This window comes from Chrysemys picta, chromosome 7, assembly GCF_011386835.1.
Source record: "Chrysemys picta bellii isolate R12L10 chromosome 7, ASM1138683v2, whole genome shotgun sequence".
NCBI classification, from domain to species: domain Eukaryota; kingdom Metazoa; phylum Chordata; order Testudines; family Emydidae; genus Chrysemys; species Chrysemys picta.
In genome coordinates this window covers 32,906,281-32,927,993 of record NC_088797.1, presented here as the reverse complement: position 1 = coordinate 32,927,993, position 21,713 = coordinate 32,906,281, and the positions used below count along the sequence as shown (strand labels likewise).

General features: G+C 48.1%; 1 protein-coding gene across 1 annotated transcript in view; it reads right to left on the bottom strand.

Moving 5' to 3' along the window:
* Positions 1-131: 131 nt before the first annotated feature.
* Positions 132-21,713, bottom strand: part of EHD1 (EH domain containing 1) — a 32,531-nt gene continuing 10,949 nt past the window's right edge. The window contains exons 3-5 of the mRNA XM_005307915.4: positions 9,232-9,644; positions 4,128-4,292; positions 132-2,933 (exon numbers count right to left, since the gene is read on the bottom strand). Coding sequence (XP_005307972.1) covers positions 2,409-2,933; positions 4,128-4,292; positions 9,232-9,644 — 1,103 coding nt within the window. The 3' untranslated portion in view covers positions 132-2,408. The remainder of the gene's footprint in view (positions 2,934-4,127; positions 4,293-9,231; positions 9,645-21,713) is intronic.

The window sequence follows — 21,713 nt, the reverse complement described above, 5'->3', positions numbered from 1 at the left end:
AGGAGCCCCATGTTGGTAGAAGCTCTTGCCAGCACAGGTCCATCTCTGTTAGGATGTGGACCATTCCCTTTAACAAAGCTCAGAAGCCACCTCCCCTAGCATTTCCCAGGACAGGACGCAGACTCAGGAGCTGCAGAACTTGCCAATGCATTTTAATGTTTCAAAAAGATTTAGACAGGCTTAAACAGAGTGCACTTCCCCAGGCCTGTGCATCAGAAGAGGGGAGGCTCTCCCCTAAGCCCCCCCCCATGTGAACCGCTTCATTGTACAGGAGGAAAATATACATAGTTAACAGATGTTGGAGCACAGTCCTTAAGTCGGACACTCCCTTGGCACAGGAGTCCACATGGAGAAACCCAGGAAGCTGGGAACATTCTAGCCAGTTACCTGAAGTATCAGAGCTTTAGTCTCTTGACTGTTACATGGACTCAGCCAGAAATACTGGACCCCCTTCCTCCTCCCCTGGCAACCTGGTACCAAAAAGCTTTTGATTCTCCATCAGTGGAGTCAGCCCACAAACCAAGTACATACTGAGTAGAGCCAGGCTGTTAAATAGCTGATAGGGAACCCTGGGCAAAGCCTTTTTAGCTGCTTGCCTGTGAAAGCACTAAGAGAAACCACCTAACCATGTTGCCTCCACTCCAACAGTCACAAGAATAAGGCACATCTCTTAGAGTGTTCCACTTTAACCATCCCCATCTCACAGCCTGGCAGGACGATGCTGTGGCAAACCATTTAGGCATCTCCCAGCACTGTGCTAACGCTGCTTCACAGGAAGGTCTGCCTCTTGAAGGTTTGAGAGCAGCCTAAATTGGGTGCCCAATCCCAGAAGGATTCAGTGCACCAACTGTAGGTGCCCCTAAAGGCTGCAGTCTCTGGACTAGGTCCTCAATCAATGTTGGTACAGAGAATGGTTAAAATTGCAAGCAGTTGAGTTGAGGGCTGCTGGCAGGGCCCTGAAGTTGACAGAGAAGGCCAATAAACTCAGGCAACTTAAGGAACTGCAATCACAGCCTGTGCAGCAGTGAATCAGGAAGATGGGCACCCTTTCCCCACAAGTTCTTTGCTAACAGTTCCAGCTCTAGTGCTGGAGGTTGACAAAGACAGGCTGAGTTTAGCGATAGTCACTAGCATCAGACTGGAGCATGCTACCAGAGTAACTGTCTTTACCCCACCTCAAGTTTAATTCCAAGGCTTCTCAGAATGAATGTTTCTAGACAGAAAAGAGTTAGAAGTGAACACCTGACCTTGTGATGCAGTGCGAAGTGTCAGTTACACAGGGTGAGGATTTACAGGCTCAGATTAGGCAATACCTTGCACATCACTTAGACTAGGGCAAAGCCAGAGGGAATAGTCTGCCCTGGAGCAACTGATGAGACAAGGCTTGGGACAGTGATGTATCAGACCTGTGGCATTTTAAGGAAGAGGCAGCCTCTGGAATAGACTATCTTCCTGTTTGAGAAATTCAGGCTTCCCAGAACTGAGATGTGGATTGTGAAATTGACAAGAAATCAGCAAAGGAGGTGTCTAAAAGGAAGTGAGGGCTCTGAGAGGGATTCAAAGCAAGTATGACTTGCTGTCTTCTGTAAGAGGAGTCCAGGAGTGAAAGGCACAACAAACAGCACCAGGGTTCCCCCACCAAAGAGGTCTGTCCATGTTCCTTTAAGAACCCCTCTCCAATTTTAACTAGTCTACATTTTTGGTAGCTAGAGCTAAGAGTAATTAACACTCATTTACTTGTGAACATTTCTGTATGGGGAGATGAGGAAGCCCTGGAGAAATTACCCAACTTTATCTTAAAAACAACCACCTGGGTCATTAGCATAAAAACTGCTCTGTACATTGGGGAAAGTCAGCTGAGAACTGAACTGATGTGTTTGGACCACGTTCCAAAGAGAATTAGAAATGCTTCACCACTATGGGAAGTTACAGTGCCTGCTCCCCCAGAAAAAAAAAAAAACCAGACAGCTGGGGAAACAGTTGTGCCATCCCAGCACAAGGGTAAAGCTGATTCCATTGTGAACAGTTCTCCCAGGCAGGGGGATTGAACTGATGTTTGCAGCTCAGCCATGCTGCCCTGCCACAAGGAGCCATTCATTCAACACCTTAGGAAGACAAACCAGTTGCATTAGCAGCTCCTGGAACAACACCCCAAATGACAGAAGGGGAACAAATGTGGCCTTGAATATATTAAAAATATTCTTGTGCACAACACAACATGTATGAGGGTTTCATTCAGGTCTTATCACTCCCATAGATGGGAGCATTTGGAAGGTGTAAGTTCAGTGCCTTTCAAAGCAAAATTCAAACTGTCCACCAGCTCTCAAGGGTTGTGGATCTTTAGCAGAGTTAGAGGTATCCAGGCATCTGGCTGCCCATTTCCCCCCCATTTAAAGGATGCTGGGGAGTCATTCATGTCTGCGTTTGGAGGGGGGCACAAGATGTGGGGGCAGTTCTGCAGGCAGCTCATGCCCTTCTAGCTTCACTTTGATCAAGTGGTTGGCCAGGGCGAACTCCTCGTCATCTAAGAATCCATCTTTGTCCACATCAGCCAGTTTCCAGATCTTGCCCAGGACAGTGTTGGGCAACTTGGATTTCACCATCTCCTTCTTGGCACTGGCACCTGTGATCTTGCCATTGACAGGTGAGAGGGTGTAGAAGATCTCATCATAGCTGGGCTTGTCCTTTCCTACCACCCACTCAATGTCATCAATGCCCTCACCAGCCCCCTCCCCATAGCCATGGCCAAAGGGCCCATTCATAGTGCCCTCAAAGGCCCCCCCCTTCACCGCCTGGGTGGGCATCTGAGACTCTTCCTGCCGCACCATCACCATGAGTCGGGCAATGTCATTGGCCAGCATGTCATCCACTGCGTCCAGCAGCTTGGGCTTCAGGAGCTGGAACTTGCTGAAGTCTTGGCTCAGCAGGAGCTCCTGGGAAAGATGGCAGAGATCAGCATTCAGGGTGGGCTTTGGCACTTGGAAGCAGGCTGCTCCCCTATCCTACCCAATAGGCAGGAACTCCAACTCACCCCTCAATGCCCACATTTCCCTGCCCCCATCCAGCCATGCCCAGCTGTCCCCCAATCCCATCCATCCTTGAATCAGGCTGAAATACACCCCCATATGCCCCTAAACCAGGCCATCCCCAACGCCCACCATGAGCTGCACCCAGGCAAGCTATCTGTCCCCTCCTGGACCACTCCCCCAGCCCCTGGATACAACCCTTATCCCAGACACCCAGGCCTTAGACTTTATAAGTGGTGTGTGAAGCACTGTCTGCAGCCACCTATGGAATGGAGGACAGCTTCCAAGTTGCACACTGCACCATGGGGAATGGGAAATTATTGTCAAGGGCATATGGGGAAAGAAACCTTATTCCTAAGAAAGAAGCCAGGGACTCTCCACATCTATGGAAAGCTGGCAGCTTGTTTGGGACTCCAAGAACAGTCCATGGTGTGACCTGCATGGAGGCCTGTTCACCTTCCTTAGGGAGTGGAGTTTAAGTCATCCCAGAGAGGGGATTAGCCTATGGTTCCAGGAAGTATTTTAGATGTAGGGAATCCCAAATCCCAGCACCTCTTGCTCTAACCCACTAGACCCCACTCTTCCCAGCACTGGGGACAGAACTCAGGAGTTTTGGCTCCCAGCACCCTGTGCTCTTCCCATGAGAATACATTTCCTTTTAGATTAGCCCTGCTCTCAGGAGCCCCAGTCCTGGAAGACAAGAGCGTTTTCCCTCCAGGCTACCATAGAAGCCCAGCCACTGCCTTGTATCAGTGCTATGCTGGATTTAACAGTGGCATGGAGGAACTCTCTTTCCCTGCCTTAAACATGAAGTCTTGGCCTAACTCTGAGCTGGAATCACAAAATCACCTGTGCAGCAGGAGGACCAGGTAAGACAGGGATGGTCCTAATCATCCACTGAGGGGCACTAATAGAATTCACTTCCATGCCAGAGGCTAGCCAGATAAAGCCACCAGCAAACAGGAGTCTCTGGGGCATGCATGAACTTGACCTTAGCTAACATCAGTGACTGGGCCTAAATGTCTGATGAAAATTCTTATCAGGATGGCTCAAGGCCCCCCATGTAAACTGCATTTCAGCCCCCATGGCATGACTTCACACCTGCATCTTGCGCAGATTGGGGAAGTCCCCAGGTGAGATCTGATGCTCCCGCTCAATCTTCAAGTAGATCTCGCCCAGGTTGTTCACCAGCTCCTTCTTTCTGCTCTCCTTCCCAAAGACATTGGGCATCTCCTTCTTCAGAGAGCTGATTATGTAGGCATGGACCTAGGGAAAGGAAGAGATGAGCTATGATGCTTGGTTGACAGCATAATGTTCGCACTTCCCCTGCCCTAATACAGACCCCCAATTCCTTCCTAGAGCAGGAAGTAGAATCCAGGCATCCTTGCTCCCAGCCTTACCGCTGCTCTAACTGACTTGACCACACTCCCCTCAGTGCCAGGAATAGAGCCTATGAGTTTTGACTCCCAGTGAGATGCCCTATTCACGCCACAAAACCCATGAGTCAATCTCAAAGGTAATGCCATATATGGGGCAAGTAGCTTTATCCTCACTTTAGCAAGGGGAAATTGAGGTACGGGGTGGGGAAGGGTCACCCAACAGGGCAGGAACAGAACCACCTAACAACCTCCATCAGGTGCTGGGGAAGGAAACTTGATGGACCTAAAGGAGTTAAGTCAGAAAGGGTGAGGAATTTTGGAGCAGACAGACTATGGAGTAAATTTTGGAGTAAAAGAGGGAGGAATGTAACATGTCTCAGAGGTAGAAAATGTTTGGAGGATTCTCTTGTTAAACTCTTGCCAGTATATCAGTAGATACAATAAGATCCTTAGTCACTGCCATAAGGCTTTACCTGTCACTTACCTTCCTGCTTTCAGATGTCCCCTTCCTTTACTGTGTTAAAAACCAAAGCTCCCATTGTTGGGCCCAGTCATGCAGGCCCTTGTGGTGTGGGGAACTTCCACTGATTTTGATTTTAACACAGGGAGGGTTTGTAGCATGCTTCTTCTCCCCCCCCCCCCCCCCAATCATTAGTTTTATAGGGTGGCCAAAACAAACAGAATTGTTTGTTACTTGCATATGCATCTTACAAAAAGAAACTCACTATGTTCATGGAGGATGGGTCCATCAATGGCTATTAGCCAGGATGGGCAGGGATGGTGTCCCTAGCCTGTTTGCCAGAAGCTGGGAATGGGTGACAGGGAATGGATCACTTGATAACCTGTCTGTTCATTTCCCCTGGGGCATGTGGCATTGGCCACTGTTGAAAGACAGGCTACTGGGCTAGATGGACCTTTGGTCTGACCCAGTATAGCTGTTCTTATGTACCCACCAGGGACCACTGCCTCAGGTCCCAGCCTGTGGGGAAGCTTGGCCACAGACTGTTGGTGCCCCTCACTCCTGACCTGCAGTGGCAGTGGCTTTGCTTCCCAGCCTCTTGCTCAACATTCCCCATGAAATCCTCCGTCTCTATTTAGATATGGGCATTTGAGCATCACAATGGATTTTATCCTCACTACTGAAGTACAGAAGGATTCTCCCCATTTTACAGGTGGAGAACTGGGCAAGTCTCTTCCCTCTGGGCCTCAACATCAGAGCCAGACTTGAACCCAGGTCTCCTAAGTGACAGGTTAGACTTAGTAATTCATTCCCCATGGAACACCAAGTGGGCTTAACTGGCACTAGCCTAGGGATCAAGTTTAAAAGCATCTAAGTTCCTTAAACCCCATTGACTTTCACTGAGAGTTCAGTTCCTGAGGCACTCTGATAGTTTTATCCTAAGACTGGAGTCTGAATGGGTGATAATGGCCTATGGAGCAGTCATCAGGCCCAAGCCATCAGATATTAAGGTCAGAAGACCCTTGATCTAGCCCAGCCTCTTGCATAAAAGGCCAGACAGAAAGAATTGTTTAATAGTTAGAGCACTAACCTAGGACTTGAGACCTGCATTGAGTCTGACCTTGGACAAGCCACTTTACTGCTCTGATTCAGTTTTCCCACCTATAAAATGGGGATAAGTCATACTGGCTCCAGGATGCCACAGATATATTTAGAATTGTAAGGCACTAAAGTAGAGAACTTCACCTAGCTATATGGAGCTCATAATTTGTTTGAAGCTATGGAGTTGTTTGGAGCAACATGCAGTCCATTAAGACCCCACTTAATGGAGAACCCACCACATTCCTTGTGGAGTTCTTGCAAGTCAGTCACCCTCACTGGGAAACATTTGCACCTTTCCAGTTTGAATGTCTTGCTTCATCTCATTCAGCCTTTTGCTTGACTGAAGAGCCACCTACTATCAGAAATGTCTTCCTCATGTAGGGCCTTGAAGACTGACAAGTCACCTCTTAGCCCAGGTCTACTGACTGCTGCCACTGTAGCTATGCTGGCAAATCACACTGTTCTACACAGCTATACTGACCTGCCACCTCATTAGCAGGTTGAGGTGAGCTGCATCTATGCTAAGTGCCAAACAGTGTTACTAGTGTAGCCCATTTTGGGCAGAAGGGCTGGAATGAGCTATACCAACAAGAGCAGTTTTGCCAGTATAGCTGCATGCACACTGGCAGTGCTTAGCCAGTGCAGTAGACTGGTATTCCTGTAGTGCTTTGAGTGTAGGACCTGCTTTAGTCTCTGAAGAGTCCTGCTAAGCCAGCAAGACTTGCTCAGGCACATTTCCTGGATTCATTTTTGAGATCTGCTCAAAAATCTCTGCTTTTAGCGCAGCAGTGATTTCAAAGCCTTCTTCCATCTGCAAGGCATGCTGGGATCACAAGGACCTTGGAAGGGCTGGAATGCTTATCAGGTGAAACTGGATTCTTGCCCTTTGTAGGCACAATTCATTTAATGGTAAGATGTCCTCCCCCTTCCCCACATGTTGCTGCACTGGTGGCTTTTATGCCTGCAGTGGTTGTGTGGCAGGACAAGGATGGAGTTTGTTGTGGAAATGCTATCCTGCCTGGGGCAGTCTATTGTCAAACCAGTGCTATTTGGATCAGGATTCAGTCATTTTTATACTCTAAGAGTTAAGTTGGGGGGAGGGATCAACTTGCAAGTTAGTCACATGCCAGACAACCTCTTGAACTGCTTTCAAGCCAAGTCGACTAAGCTGGGCAGACTCTTCCCCTCCCACAAGGTCAGTGGCACAGCCAGGCATTTAACCCAAGTCTTCTGACTCCCACTTGGTACCTTAGTCACTAGCCCACACTGCATCCCAAAGCATCATTTCAGGTGGCTAGTGTACAGAGACTTGCTTTGAGGGGTGCAGCCTGGCATGACAGGATTAGACATTCAGTGTAAAGCTTCCCCTCCAACTGGTGAGTCTACTGAGAGTACATGGGGAAATGGCAATCTAAGTGAAATGTCTGAGTCAGTAGGTGTGTGCTGGGCATCTCACCTGACCACTTGAACTAATTAACTCTACAGGGAGAATTACTACAAACTAGTATCCAAGAAAGATGAATCCAAACGGGACCAGATGCAGAGGAGGGCTCTTAGGCTGATCAGGGGAATGAAGAGCAGATCTTACAAAAAGGAGGAGACTGAAAGCTGTGCTTGTTTAGCTTTTGAAAAACAAAGGCTAAGAGGGGATCTGATTGCTCTCTCTAAATACATTTGGTGGTAAACCCCAGGGAGGGAAGAGCTATAGAAGCTCAAAGACAATATTGGCACAAGAACAAAGAACAGAAACTGACCAGGAATCCACTGAGGCTGGAAATAAGGAAGGAGATTCTGGAACAGCCTCCCAGTAGGAATAGTAGGGATCAGACAACCTAACTAGTTTGGAGCTGGATCAGTTTGACCAGGATGGGACTACAGCTGCCCACAATAGCAGGGACTGGAGAGCCATGACCCAGGTGGTCCCTTCCATTTATGTTCCTATACATCTCTGCTGACTTATATTAAGTTACAGCATGTTTTAAGTACTACAGTTATGGACCCAGAACAAGAATTTGATCTGTTAAACTAATCAGAGTTACGGTTTGAAATTGCACTGATTTTAGAAGGCTGAAATCAAGCAGCAGTTTGGATCTTGGAGAAGCCTGGTGCCAGCTCTGGGTCCAGGAGCTAGCATTGACATGGGTCAGAAATAAGCCCTATGATTTCTCTGAAGCAATCAAGGTTTTTACAGCTCCTTCCAGCCAGTTCAAAGAGAAACTGAAAACAGAGCCATAAAACAGCTGTGTTCCCATAAAGAGCTGCACTTCTCCACCCAGGTTTTGTTTAGCTAGCTAGGCTTATCTGCAAGCAAATAGCTTATCTGCAAGAGTGATGCCTTCAAGAGATAATGCCCAGAACAGTGCAGAGTCCATTGTAAGGTAAAGAGTTTAAGGTGGGATTTAAGGTGGAATTTCCTCAGCATGGCTCAGAAATTTCCATAATCTTTCCCAAAACTGACTCAAAACTCTCCAGCAAGGGACGTTAATCTGAGGGGTTTCCCTGCTGTAAAATGCAGCTGTCAGTTAGTAGGCTGTGGCAGAGCCAGAAATAGAACCCAGAATTTCCCTATTTGATCTTATCACAAAACCCATACTTCTGGGACTAGTGTGCCATTAGTTTGAATGGAGTGGTGAGAACAAGCCACTGCAGGTTAGCAGGCAGTACAAGCTATGCCTCACCTACTCTTGGATTGGAACCATGGCTGTTCTTGTACTAGGAGCTTGCACTAAATGCCAGATACTATCTGCACCAGTGCAGCATCTACATTAGGGGGTTGTATTGACAGCGAAAGCAGTGGAAACATGGATTGGGAGTCTACTCCTAGGTTCTCTTCCAGCTCTGGGGGGACATGTGGTCTAGTGGGTTAGAGCAGGGAACTGGAGACAGCACTGGTGGTTGCTATTCCCAGGTCTACTGGGAAACTGCTATGCAACCTTGAGTGAGCCCCTACCCTTCTTGGTGTCTCCTCCCACCCTGTGGATATCCAGGCTGAGCTCTCTGGAGCAGTTATGGTCTCATTAGGGCTCTCTGCAGTGAATAGTGTAATGTCTCCCCCTCCCCCATCTTTGCTAGGGACTCTAATCTCAATGGGGGGGGGGGGGAGAGAAGAGGTGCCTGCAGACATCTGGCACATCCCTGCACTTGGTCAGGGGAACTCTGAAAGGCTACATTAATGCTAGTCAAGTATCACCCTTGTTCAGAGAAGACCAAATCCCACCCATGTAGCAGTGTCTGACTCACAGAGGGAATGCTTGGGACACCATACCTTGGCGAGCCTGGCTCTCTTGATGAGGTCATTGAGCTTGCGGAGTGCAGCATTCCTGGGCAGGGACTGGATATCTTTGAAGAGATCCTGCTCTTCTGCTTCAAAGAGCTTCCTGTTCTCAGGGATGAGGAGTGGCTGGGACCAGAAGGAGCCAATGTAGACCCGCACCACCTCTGGGGTGTTTATGATCTTCCCCAGTGACCACATGAGGGCACCATAGACCCGCATCAGCTGTTGTGTCTCAATCTGGTCTGCTTTGTTCAGCACCACCCGGATCTTGTCCTCATGGTTCTTCAGGGCCTTGATCACCTCTGAAAACTCATCTGAGATGTCCAGCTTGTGAGCATCGAAGAGGAGGATAATACGGTCCACACGCTCTGCGAACCACTCCAGTACCGCTGCAAAGTCATAGCCTGCAAGAGAGAGGGATGTTTTTACACAAGGACTGCAGATAAGGCGGCAGCCTGAGAGGAGAGCATCAACTTGGGACTCTGGAGACCCTGGGTCTACACTCCCAGTCCTGTCACTAACCCTGACAAATCATTGCCCCCCATGCCTCAGTTTCCTCTCACATCTTGGTCTTACTCATTTGTGTTGTGGTAGCACCTAGGAGCCCCAACGCCAACACCACTTCTGTTCCATGGCTATGCACTACACAAACTGCCTCAGATGACTGATTGGAAGCTCTCTATTAGATTGCACACTTTGGATCAGGGACTGAATCGTGCCCACCACCTAGCACAACAGGATCAGATGAACTACTACCAGTCAGTGCAAGCTATATTACATCCAGGAAACTGAATGTTCCAGAACCCCAACACATGCCACAGGATTAGACGGGCGAAGTGTTGATGCTGAGCTCTCCATACACTATTTTCCCAAGCTTAGATCTCAAAGATCTTCAGAAAGATCTCATTACCCCTGATTTAAAGGTAAGGGAAAGTTTAAGGCCAGAAGGGATGATCATATCATCTAGTCTGGTCTCCTCTCTATTAGGAGATTCAGTTTCACCAGATACCCCTATACCAAACCGAACAATTGAGTTAAACCAAAGCATTTCAAACAAGAGGAAACCAAAGGGCTGTCAATGCCAGAGGCCCCTGCAATGGCAGGGAATTGCTGCAGTGAGACACCTAGTGATACCAGCAGATGACCCATGCTGCAGAAGGCAACCTCTGCCTGCACAAGGCCCACCCCTCCCCCCATTTCTGCAAATCTGACCTGGAAGGGAGGAAAGTGTCTTGTCCCAGGATCAACCAGCAGGCCAGTGGCCAACCTAGGAATAAAGCTCTTTGGAGCAGGAACTGTGTTGACAGGGTCTGGTCCATTGTTGGGAGATCTGTAATGTGTAGGAGCCCAAATCCCAGGCCTGTGCTTTGGCCATTAGGCTGTTAGTGTCGCAGAAATAGTGGTTACCACAGGAATGACTGAGCATTCTCCACATTCCTGAGACTGAAAACCCTCCTGGAACTGCAAACGCCATGCGAGTGAGTCTGCAATCAGACTTTCTGTCTGAAGCAGGCGCATGGCCTGCTACTTTAACTTCTAGTAATGCTGGAGATAGTGCTGTACAGCTGCTACATGCAGTAGCAGATGCACTCCAGTTTAAGAAATCTTGCTTCCAGCAGTGCAGTGCCATGTGAACACAGGATGCCCCAAGCAGATATGCAAGTTACACAAGAATTGCTTAGCTCAAAGTGCTGCCACCTCTGGAGTGAAGCCACTGAACAGCACCCAGCAACACTATGCAAACATATCCCACACACTGCAAGGGAGGAATTTTTGTAAAGGTTGATGTAGTTACTGAAGTTGTCCTAGCAAGATCCTAACACCCTACAATTGTCTTCACAAAAGGATAGTCTCCCATTTGTGAGCCAGCTAAGGTTTGCTCCCCATCTCATCTGGGAAACTGCACCTACTGCCACAGAGCTCACTAGCTGCACCTCAGGGTGAGGGTGAGAGCTAGAGCTGGACAAGGACCTTTTGGTCCATTGGCAATTCTGAAGAGAAACTTGTTTTGGGTTGAACTAAGTGTCTTGAATTTTCATAAGCTTCAAAGAAATTGAGAAAGGACACTGAAGTGTTTTGTTCAAACAGTGTTTTGAGTCTTTTTTTAAACAATGCAGCAAAACCGCCATGAAAGCTTCTCAGAGAAGATATTACCTCACCCACCTGGTCTTATGAATTTGTGAAACGTTATTGAATTTGCATTTTCACTGAAGAGTTTGACAAAAAATTCACCCACATCTACTTATAACTAGGGTTACCATCCATCCGGGTTTCCCCAGACATGTCCGGCTTTTTCAGCTTTAAATGGCTGTCGGGGGGGGGGGATTTCTAATAAAGTAGAAATGTCTGGGATTTCCCCCTTCCCCTCATGCAGAGTGTGGCATGGCTGATTAGACAGCTGGGCCCGATTGAAAGACGCGCAGCCTCTGGGGCCTCTAGCAGCCAGTCCCTCCCCCTCCCCTGCTCCCTCCTCCCCTGCAGAGCAGCAGGAAAGTGTTTGGCTGCATGTGGAGCTCGCAACTCTTCCTCGGCCTGGTGGGGGAGCTGTCAGGAGAAGGGGTGTACGAGTGGTTGGGGCAGGCAAGGGACAGGGAACAGGGGGGTTAGATAAGGGGTGGGGTCCTGGGGCAGTTAGGGTGGGGGGTCTTAGGAGAGGGCACTCAGGGGACAGGTAGGGGAATTCTGCAGGGGGTAGGAAGTGGGAGGGGGCAGGGCTAGGGCAGCACCCTGTGTGTCCTCTTTTTTTGATTGTTGAAATATGGTAACCCTACTTATAACTCAGGGAAAGTGCCACCTACCTAGGGCCCGTAGGCCCTAACTAAGATCACAGCACCTTTGTGCTAGGTGCAGTACAGCAAGAGCCTCCTAGGCCCAAGTCACAGCTTGAGCCTGGCTGCATGGCAGCCATGTTACCACCATACCGGTCTGCAAAACAATCCAATGTCACTGTCAGCAAGGCAGGAAGGACTACTCACTCATGCTGACTTTCAAACCCCCCCCCCCACACACATCAAAAATAAAAAAGGATTGTTTTTGGCTTAATTGGCTTGTGAATTGTTTGTTGGCTAGTAGCTTTTTTTTTTTTTTGGTCGGCTCTGGGCAAGGAGGGGAGAATCAGGGGTGCACAGCAGTCCCACCACAGTCCAGACTGCATGCTGGGGATCTAGTCAAGAGTGTTGGGGTTCTTAGGGACTGGCTTGTTTTGAAGGGGGGTTAGCTGGATTTTTGGCTTATTGTGAAAGTCAGGGTGCTTATTTACCATGTGAAAGGTGGCAGCTGTGCTCTCTTCTCCTGTAACATCCTTTATTTGTGCATTTGGAGAGACATCAGGATGCCTGCATTTAAACCTTTCACTAAAAAGGTGAAATTGCATACCAGGCAGACTATGATCAGCCAGCAGAATCTCTCTACAAACGAGAGAATTGTTGGTTGGGGTTAAGACACTGAACTGGGACCCACAGATCATAATGGTCCCTTCTGACTTTAAGTCTATGATTCCCAAACTCTTCTACAGACTCCATGTTATTTTGGCCAAGTCCTTTCCCCTGTGCCTCAGCTCCCTCCCTCCTGGTGAATAATAATCCTCTGTCTATTTGGACCAAGTTAGAAACTCTGCACACTAGATGCTGTATCTCAGTGGTTTACAGTCTGTTTGTGGATCCCTACAAAATCTTAAAAAGGAGGGAGACCCATTTGGAACTCTATTGTGTATATATTGCTGAGTTCTGTTCAGTCAGTTTTCAGTTTAAGTCTTTCATGGACCCCTCAATGTCCAGATCACATATTGAAAGCCACTGCTATATATGAACACAGTATCTAAGGGTTACTATAATACAAGTGTAAAACAGATGTTAGATCCTCTGCACAGAGGAGAGAGTTAACCTTTAGCCACTCATTCAATAAAAAGAGTGGCTTAAGTCATCACTCCCCTTCCCATATTTAAAGGCCTCAATCTCTAATGCCTTTAGCCTCTCACCTCTTGAGGCAGGGCAGTACTATTATCCCTATTGTACAGATAGTGGCAGAGAGTGAAGGACTTGCCCAAGGTCACATGGGAGGTCTGAGCTGGGAGACCTGGGTTCAACTCCCAAGTCCTAAGATAGCTCCCTAAGCACACTACACCATCCATCCTTCCTCTCCAGGACAGCATGGATAAGTGATACTGACTTTGCTCTTGAAGTCTAGACTAACAATCCATCCTGAGAATTGCCAGCATTCAGCTGTATAACTGTTTTGCTAAATGCTAGCACACTTTTTATAAAGTGACTCAAATCTCAGTCTCCTGAGAATAAAGTCCTTTAGCTAGTGTGATTGTGGCAAAGACAGATTGGTAGTTTCTGGGGCTTTCAGAGGGACTCAACAGTATTCACTATTAAGAAGAGTCCTCAATCATTCTAAGCAGCAGCCCTACTGCTATGCAAAGTATGACACTATCTGATTTTTCCCTCTTCATCCACAGGCCTCAGCACTTCAAAGGAAGCACTCATTTTACAAATAGGGAAATTGAGGCACAAATGGGGGAGAGGGGGATGACTTCTCCAGGTCTCAGTAGGCCAGGGGCAGAGCTAGGAACAGAACCCAAGTTGGAGTCCTAATCCAGTGTGCCTGCCCACTAGATTATATTGCGTGCCCTAAACTCAAGAACTCAGACTAAGCTTCAGAAGAGGTGGCATCGATAAGCATCCTACAGCATTTACACTTCTTGCCCTTCTAGAGCACTTCAAATACAAAGGCTCCATATACCTGGTATCAAGAAAGGAGTGATGTGATGTACTCCAGAGTCAATCTGTATGGCAATAGTGCCTAAAGGGCCTGCACCAGCTGAGATCAAGTCCATATTGTGCCTAGACACCCCCTCTTTAGAGCTTGCAGTGTAAAGAGAGTAGAGGGAAACAGACACAGGGGAAGGCACTTGTCACAGATCACAGTGAAGATCACTAGCAGCACTAGGAATAGGACCCAGGAGTCAACTCCAGTGACTAGAGCAAGGCAACTGGGACTGTTGCCTCCCCCAGATTCAAAGACAGAGCTTCTCAAGTTTAGTTGCACAGCAGAATGGAATCCCTTATGTCATGGGAGAATGACAGTTGCCTCCCCCTCCTACATCTGGCTGTGTACACAGCATTGGAGAGTAAGTCCATAGCTCTGCTGATGAACTATTTACTCAAACTGGCCACATGAGTTCTATTTACTGACAATGAACTGAAAATGGGAAGTAACCAACCGTGTAGTTCTGCAGAAGCCAAAGGGGAATTCTGTCCTTTAAGAACAAACACTATGAACAAGCCAATATACCAACAGCTGTCAGTTGCTCTGCCTCAAAAGGCAGAGACCTGCATTGTATCAGCACTGCCAACTCACAAGATGTCATTTCTTAAAGCAGGGGTCCCCCAATGTGGCACCTGCAGGCACCATGGCACCTGCCGAGGCATCCATGTGCGCCCGCCTACTGGCAGCTGAAAAAGCAGACACCGAAATGCTGCCGAGAAGCGGCAACATCAAGAAGTGCTACTGCCGAAATGCTGCCAAATTTTGGGGGCAATGCCTCTTGACTGCTTCATGGAGGCATTTTGGCAGCTGCTTGTCCAGTGGCCACAGTCCTTGGCGGCTAGTCGCCCAGCACCTGCCCCACGCAAAAGGTTGGGGACAACTGTCTTAAAGCCTTGGCTCCCAGAACCGTATTATACAACACTCCTTAAAGTCTCATGGTTAGAAGGGAGAGTTTGAAAGTAGGACTAAAGCCTCAAGCCCGCTGACAAACAGATCTGTCTTAATCTCAGGATTTCTTGAAACCCCAGCCTACTTTCCCAGTGCTTGGGCCGGTCACTTACATACTGGAAGTTATATTGTGAATAATCTGGCTTTTTCCTGACAGCTACAAGCCATCCTGTTTTGTATGACCAACTGGTTTTAGAAGTTTGGGGTAATCTTATTTACCACAAAGTACAATACACATCAAGGCCAATGTAAAAAACCAAGGGTTGCTGAAGTTACGGCAGCATAGCTAGTGGTAAGGACAGGGGAATCAAGTCAGGACATTTGGATTTTATCACCAGCTCAGCTAAATTCACTATACTGGGACCTTTAGCAACATAAGCCTGAGAGTACACCCCCCCTCTTATGAGACATCTGGAGGTTTAACCTGCACAGAACATGGATAAGGCATTATGCCCCTTTAAAGCAAGGCAGAAAGAATGCAGCCCTTTAGAGGCCTGTCTTTGAATTTACGACAGTTGTGTGCTCCCTTGCTATCCCTGGCTGCTGAACCACACCTGACAGGTACAATACACAGTGCTGTCGCAATCTTGACCTGATATATTTCCCCACAGAGGAAAGCACTCAGTATTACCATATTCTGGTGAGTACAGGGTGCACTGTGCAGGTGGGGAGAGAGCCAACCTATCTGCCTACACTCACATTACAAGACAACAACATTAGTCAATTGCAGAGTCAGGAATGGAGAGAATTGGAGATCAGCACTCCTACAAACCATGAGGAATGTTAGACACATTCCAATCCCACAGCTGCTTGTGAATCAGCAAGTCTGATCCTGGCTATCCGACTGCTCTTTTTTTAAAAGCAACATTTTAAGAAAGTTCTCCTTTAACAACTCCAGGAGGAAGTTGTGGCCTGTTTGGTCAAATGCGGAACTTTCTCCCAGCGCCTCTCAGTTGCTCCTGGGTAGAGTACAATTAGAGGTTAAGAAAAGTCATGGACACTGCATGGGACTGTTCAAGGGGAGCAGATTTGTCTTTGCTTCTCCTGTGAGTGGAGCAATGCAATCTATAGGTAAGGTTGGGTTATATCATGGTGACAAGGAACACAAGTAAGTTTTGTGCCTTGGCTAGCAAGTTTTGCCAAGTAGGGTTTATAGAAAGTCCTTGCCTTCCCCTTGACAGAAATTCAAGCAGAATCAGTGGCCCACAAACTAAGTTTGCAGTGTTGTAGCCTTGTTGGTCCCACAATATTAGAGCTCTGTGTAAGCTTGAAAGGTTGCCTTTTTCCACCAGTAGAAGTTGGTCCAATAAAAATTACCTCACTGACCTGGTCTCTCAACTGTAAGAGACCTATGGATCCATCAAGTCCATTATCCTATTCCCCACTTTCCACCCCCAGTAGCCTGCAAGCTTTTGAATTGGGTGCTAGAGACGGGACAGTCCTTGATCACTGAGACCTGATCTAGTTGAGCATTCACCTATTGTCTCTTGTCCTTTGCTTGTATTTTTTGGGGCAGGGATCTTTGAGCTGTTTGTGTACAGTACCTGGCATAATAGGGTCCTGTCCATGTCTGGGGCTTTGGGTACTACCACAAGACAAGCTGATAATGTAACAACTGAAGGTTCTCCCTGGGCACATAAGTGACTCTTGGAACTCTGCTAGGCTCCTTACATGACACAAAGTTCCACAGGAAACTACATTTGTAGGGGAGTTTCTCCCCTTTCATTTTGAAGTTTGCTGCTCCTCATTCAGTGATCCCATTTCTGGCTAGCCAGAGTGGTTTTCTTCTCTTATACAGGACAGGAGACTACATTAGTAAACAAGCTGCAGTGCATTATGCATTGTAATAAGTTACTGTTGCCACTTTGCAATGTAGTTTAATAAAATGTTACAATGTAGGTTTTTAGGGTTTTTTTGCATCCAGCAATTGGTCACTTGGTAGGCTCATCTCAAGTCACTGGGTGGTTCTGCTTGATTTCTCACATCCAGTGCTCCCCCAAAAGTGTGCTGCATTTCAGAGTAACATTTTCAGAGGCTGAAGTAACTGCCTTATCTGTGGGCAGGGCCTTGAAGTTAACACTGGCAAAGCTAGTTTCAGTGGTGAATGGTGGAACGTTACAAGGGGAAGATATTCCAAAGGTATGTAGCTATGTTTGTGCAACAGATCCTACAGGTGCTAGGCTCAAGAGCTTGTCAGCAAGTGAGTCAGTCATTCAGACACTAGAGCAGTGATCTCCAGCCTTTTTATGCCAAAGATCACTTTTTGAATTTAAGGGCAACCCAGGATCCATCCTACCCCTTCTGAGGCCCTGCCCACCTCACTCCATTCCCCCCATCCTGCCTGTTGCTTGCTCTCCCCGACCCTCACTCACTTTCACCAAGCTGGGTAGGGGGATCTGGGCTGAGCCTGAGGCAGGGGTTGTGGTGCAGGAGAGGGTGAGGGGTGCAAGCTCTAGGAAGGTGTTTGGGTGCAGGAGAGGGTCCAGGATTCTGGGAGGCGTTCAGGGCTGGGGTGCAGGCTCCACGAGGGAGCTCAGGGCTGGGGTGTAGCCTACTGGGCAGACCTTACCTCTGGCAGGTCCCATAAGTAGTGCAGCATGGCTGCTGCTAAGGCAGGCTCCCTACCTACCCTGGCCCCATGCTGCTCCTGGAAGGGACCAACACGCCCTAATGGCCCAGGGGATGGGGGAGGTTAGTGGACATGTGGCTCCACACACTGCCCCTCTGCAAGGACCACTCCTGCAGATCTCCTGGCCAATGGGAGCTGAGGGAGTGGTGCTTTCAGGCAGGAGCTGAGGGAGACCCCTGCTCCCCCTCCACCCCAAGGGCTGCACTGGGCACTTCTGGGAGTGGTGTGGGGTAGTCAGGGAGCCTGCCTTAGTGGCAGCCACACTGCACCGCTGAAGATTGCGATCAACTGGGAGATCCTCTAGGATTGACTAGTCAATCACGATTGAACAGTTGGTGATAACTGGACTAGAGACCCCTTTGATTTGCTCCCAAAGGGGAAACCAAGTGGAGAGTAACTGGCTGTAGCATCTTGAGTTGACAGCTATACAGCACCACCCCCACACCACACACACCCCTTCCCATGCTATTCAAAAAAAAATCACTGAGATCTTTTCTTCAGGGCCAGCCTACACAAAGCTTCTCCCTTGGTGTTGTTGGGAAGCCCTTGTTCAACTGGCTTTTCCCCCTTACAAAGCAGTTCATATTTGTTTAACCAGCAGTCCCTACTCTATTAATGGTGCTGCCAAGTACTGTACTGGTGCATTAGAGGCCCCAGAATTCACTGGTACAAGTCAGAGGTAGAAGAATAGTTTATGCAGCAAGCCATGAGTTGCAGAGGGCAGCCAAATTCAGCTGTTGTCTAAAAGCCCAACATAGCCACCAATGCTAACTTCCAAGATAAGCCATGCACACCAGGGGAATAGGATCTGCATTGAGGCAGCTACACCAGCTGCTAAGATCCCCCCCCCCCCCCCAAAGTGAATGACTCTCCCCACAAGGAATCCTACAGTTTATTCCTATAAGGTCTTGAGGCTGCAAAATTAAGATCAGGGCCCCTTTGTGCCAAGTGCTAGATAGACTCCGTCCATATCCAGAGGTTTTCACAGAGGCTAAACCAGGGGTGGGCAACCTGCAGCATGTGTGCCAAAGGCAGCACGTGAGCTGATTTTTACTGGCACACTGGCTGGGGTCTCAGCGGCTGGAACCCCAGACCACAGCCTGCTGCCGGTTTGGGGTTCTGCCTGCTGGTGTGGTGTACTAAATTCTCCCTGTAGGAATGTGCTACTTGCGGAGCACCAGGACTGGCAGCCATAAGTAGTACACTGTAAGTAGCACATTCCTATGGGGAGAAATTTAAACACACTACACCCAGGTAGGGAAGGCTGTGCCTCCCCAAACAGCCTGCCCCCTCCCACTTCCTGCCCCATCAACCCCCTCTGCTCCTTGTCTGCTGACTGCCCCCTCCTGGGACCCCCTGCCTGCCACCCTCAGAATCCCCACCCATCCAACCCCCGCTCCTTGTTCCCAACTGCCCCCCTGGGACTCCACCCCCAACCAAACCCCCCTGCTGCCTGTCTCCTGACCCCTATCCACACCCCTGACAGGCCCCCCCAGGACTCCGATGCCCATCCAACCACCCCTGTTCCCAGTCCCCTTACCATGCCACTCAGAGCAATCAGGACTGGCAGCCCTAAGTAGTACACCGAAAGTAGCATTCCTATGGGGGAGCAATTTAATACACTACACCTGGCCCCACTCAGCCTGTGACAGTCTGGAGTTCTCAAAAAATGCTCTTGCACCCCTTATCAAAACTTACACTACAATTAGCTTGAAAACTTAAAAAGCTTGTATATTACAGTAATCATTAAAAAGGTATGTTAATACATGGTTTGATGAAACAATAGTTGGACTTGTGTCTGTGCTTAATTTGTGTTTGATGATTTACCTTCTAAAAAAATTCTCACATGTCTTGCACCCCCAGAAAGGGCATCTTGCACTGCCAGAAGGTGCATGTACCCCAGGTTAAGAACCATTGCACTAAACTGACAAGATCTGCATTTTAATTTAATTTTAAATGAAGCTTCTTAAACATTTTGAAAACCTTGTTTACTTTACATACAATAGTTTAATGTTTTTAGGTCTCCTAATTCTTTAATTAAAATGTATTACTGGCACACAAAACTTTAAATTAAAGTGAATAAATGAAGACTCGGCACACCACTTCTGAAAGATTGCTGATCCCTGCGCTAAATTCATGTAGCAGCATACTTTCTACTATTTCTGGTTGGCTCAGACTCCACCCCCTGCTGGTGGATGAGCTGGCCTCACTTATTCACATCTTTTCTGGCTGGACTACACCACCAGGGCGTGAAGCCTTTGGCACTTAGGCAACTTCAACAGATACAGAACCTTAGAGTACATATCCTCAGTAACCTCAGTTACCTTGAGTGCATCAAACCTCTTTTCTATGTTGACATCCCATAGAACAGGGGTTCTCAACCTTTTTTTTTCTGAGGCCCCTGCAGCATGCTATAAAAATTCCATGGCCCACCTGCACCACAACTGTTTCAGTTTTGATTAAAACCAGGGCCAGCATTATGGGGTAGCAAGCAGAGCAATGCCCAGGGCCCCATGCCACAGGAGGCCTCGCAAAGCTAAGTTGCTTGGACTATGGCTTCAGTCCTGGGCAGTGGTGCTCAGGATTCAGCTTTCTGTCCTGGGTCCCAGTGAGTCTAATGCTGGCCCTGCTCTCTGGTTTATTTTGGTGGATTCCTTGAAACCTGCTTATACCCCCACCCCCCATGGTCCCCAGAGCTGTGGTTGAGAACTGTTGCCACAGAATATGAATTCAAGAGGTTAAGATCTCAGTACTTAAGGTGCACTGTGGCCTGGACCCAGGGCATGAGAAGGCTGTCTAAAATTCCTGGATGGAGACACACTTCTGTTCCTCTGGCCCAGTGGAATTCTCCACATTCTCTCACTTGCGCAGGAGACAGCTTTTTGGAGGTTGGTCTGAGATTGCAGAACGAACTCCCAAGAGCAAAGGCACATCCCAAATCTCATCACCTTCCACTCTAAGTGCAAGGTGCATCTCTTTGCCCTTTAACGAAGATTATCCTTCAAAACCCTTCACTGTGATGCCTACAATAAACTTGACAATCATTAGGCCACCGGTGTGCTGAGTCCACTGCCCATCATGCTGACCAATACCAACTCAATGTTTCTTTGAACTCCTGTGCTAATCCCCATCTGGTCAGCTCTTTGGGGCTAGGACCGGAAAGGATGAAAGAACATGTGACAGATGTTAGTCTTATTGTTTAACCACTGAAGGTGCTCCGATAGTATAGTTATGATTTTGGGGCAAGAACCTATGCAGAAGAGATTACAATCTAAACAGACAAGACAGTAAGTCAGGGGAAGGGACTGCCCTGGATCAAAGGTGTTCAGCAGCAGGGAACTGAATTCACATCTGACTCCCAGTCCAGTGCTTAGTCATCACACCAACTCAAGATCATTTGAAGTATGCTTTTGTTGGAACATTAAGCCATGCACAGGACTTAGATCCCCACAGCACCTCTGTAGCGGCAAAAGACAGCCTTCATACATGTTCACCAGCCCCTTCCTACTCCAGTTATGTGGACTGGATTTGTTTTTGGTTTGAGCAATGCTCTTACAACACAATAGAAGTTTGCATGTAGCAGACTCCAGATTTCCTGTGACTCAGCAAGACCCACAATGGACGACAAAACTGTGCAGAACAGTTATGTAAATCAGGAACAGAAAGAGTTAAGCAAGCTGTGCTAAAAGCTGTTCTAAACACCAAGTTCCCAGCTGACCTGTGCATTCTTGAGATGCTCTGATATGCACTTATGCCTTAGCAGTATGGTCAGAGACCAGGGAAGCCAGGACTCCTGAGTCTAAATTCCCCTGCTGAGTCAAGAGTAAATTACAGCTCTCTACAACTTCCAGTCTCAGTTCTGCCACTGAAAACTTGGCAGACCTTCACAAGAAAGTGTTAGCCAGCATCAGGTAGAAGTAGATCAAGCCAGCCTCTCTGCATAGCAGTCCAGCACTAATCAAAGCTCTTTACAGGCAGACTATCCAAGGGCATTCATTTGCTTCAGACCACATGGGGTGGAAAGGATGCAGGGCCATTCACTCTAGAATGTGGGTTTAATCCCTAGCCAAGATTATGGGAAATCACTAGCATCTGAGGTGAGGAGTTGGTGGGTCTGAGCCCATGA